The following is a 1,439-nucleotide window of genomic DNA, read 5'->3' on the forward strand; positions in this document are numbered from 1 at the left end:
GGTTTGGATACGGTGCTGGGGCTAGCGGGGCGCGCACTTGGGGGGAGGGCTGCCCGGCCGGGCCTCCCGCGCAGACCCCGGCGGGGCGAGCCCCTCCCCGAGGCGCCTGTGGAATGTCCAGCGCGCCGGTCCGCTCCTCGGTCTGGGGTGGGGGGGTGGGGGTGCCCGATCCCGGAGCCGCATTCCAGGATAAGGGGGGGTGGGGAGAGGCCGGGCCGGGGGAGGGGCAGGAAAGAGGGCTATAAGGGCCGCGGCCCAGGCGGGCGGGAGCCAGGCCGACCATGGCGGATGTCCCCGGGGCGCAGCGAGCGGCTCCGGGCGGCGGCCCGGAGCCCCGGGACCCCCTGGACTGCTGGGCCTGCGCCGTGCTGGTCACGGCCCAGAATCTGCTGGTAGCGGCCTTCAACCTCCTCCTGCTGGCGCTCGTGCTGGGGACCATCCTGCTGCCCGCTGTCACCATGCTGGGCTTCGGCTTCCTCTGCCACTCCCAGGTGAGCGTGCGCCCCGAGGTGCGCGGGTGACCGCGGGCCCCGGTGCTGGAGGCGGCGGTGGGGTCCGTGGGCCCGGGCCGCTCGGCTCGGGCCCGACGCCGGTTCTGCTCCCACAGTTCCTGCGCTCCCAGGCGCCGCCTTGCACGGCGCACCTGCGGGACCCGGGCTTCACGGCCCTGCTGGTCACCGGATTCCTGCTCCTCGTGCCGCTGCTCGTGCTCGCCCTGGCCAGCTACCGCCGCCTTTGCCTGCGCCTCCGCCTGGCCGACTGCCTCGTGCCCTACAGCCGAGCCCTTTACCGGCGCCGGCGCGCCCCGCAGCCGCGGCCAACCCGGGCCTCACCAGGGTCCCAGGCCGGCTCCACATCAGGGAAGGTCTGGGTTTGAGGACCCTCGAGTCGGGAAGTACCTTCACGACCGCACCCGCTTCCAGTCGCCCCAAGGACTTGAAGCCCGGGGGTCTCCCGACCTTCCCTGTCCCCACCCCTGCCCCAGCCGGGTCCCAGCATCCCCTTGGGGGAACCGGAGCATCTGTGGACCCAAAGCTGGCGGAAATCCGCCACGCCCCGGAAAACCCACTTTCTTACTACCTACATCTGAATCCAGGACATCTGGGCTGGACCCTGTGCACATCACCACTCCACCCCCAGCCCTCCCCGCCTCCCACCATTCGGACGAACCTCGCGTCCTCCTTTCCCGGCGCAGCTCCTCTAGTATTTACGGGCTGGGGGGCGAGGTTCGAGGGGTAAGGAGTGACCCCACATCAATAAAGAATTGAGGAACTGAATGCGTTGCTTGGGATCCTGGGAACAGTGAGATGGCACAGATTCTATCACCCCCGCGCGATGCCCAGGAGCAGGAAACATGGGGCGGGGGGGGTGGGGGCTCAACAGCGCATCCTTCAGCCTCCCGGCCTTCCCTTATCGCATTAGCCCGTTCTTCCTGGCCA

At 70.2% G+C, this 1,439-nt stretch overlaps 1 protein-coding gene across 1 annotated transcript; it reads left to right on the forward strand.

The window, feature by feature from the left end:
* The first annotated feature begins 220 nt into the window (after window positions 1-220).
* Window positions 221-1,277, forward strand: TMEM88 (transmembrane protein 88). Its single transcript, XM_011288897.3, has 2 exons — window positions 221-491; window positions 608-1,277. The coding sequence occupies exons 1-2, from the start codon at window positions 282-284 to the stop codon at window positions 875-877; spliced, it is 480 nt and encodes a 159-aa protein (XP_011287199.2). The 5' UTR covers window positions 221-281; the 3' UTR covers window positions 878-1,277.
* The last annotated feature ends 162 nt before the right edge of the window (window positions 1,278-1,439 follow it).

Source organism: Felis catus, chromosome E1, assembly GCF_018350175.1.
Source record: "Felis catus isolate Fca126 chromosome E1, F.catus_Fca126_mat1.0, whole genome shotgun sequence".
NCBI classification, from domain to species: domain Eukaryota; kingdom Metazoa; phylum Chordata; class Mammalia; order Carnivora; family Felidae; genus Felis; species Felis catus.

Bases quoted from the DNA above. Each gene is read 5' to 3' on its own strand.
- TMEM88 (XM_011288897.3), top strand. From the start codon at position 282: ATGGCGGATGTCCCCGGGGCGCAGCGAGCGGCTCCGGGCGGCGGCCCG. The intron at 492-607 runs GTGAGCGTGCGC...CTGCTCCCACAG, and splicing joins GCTTCCTCTGCCACTCCCAG to TTCCTGCGCTCCCAGGCGCC.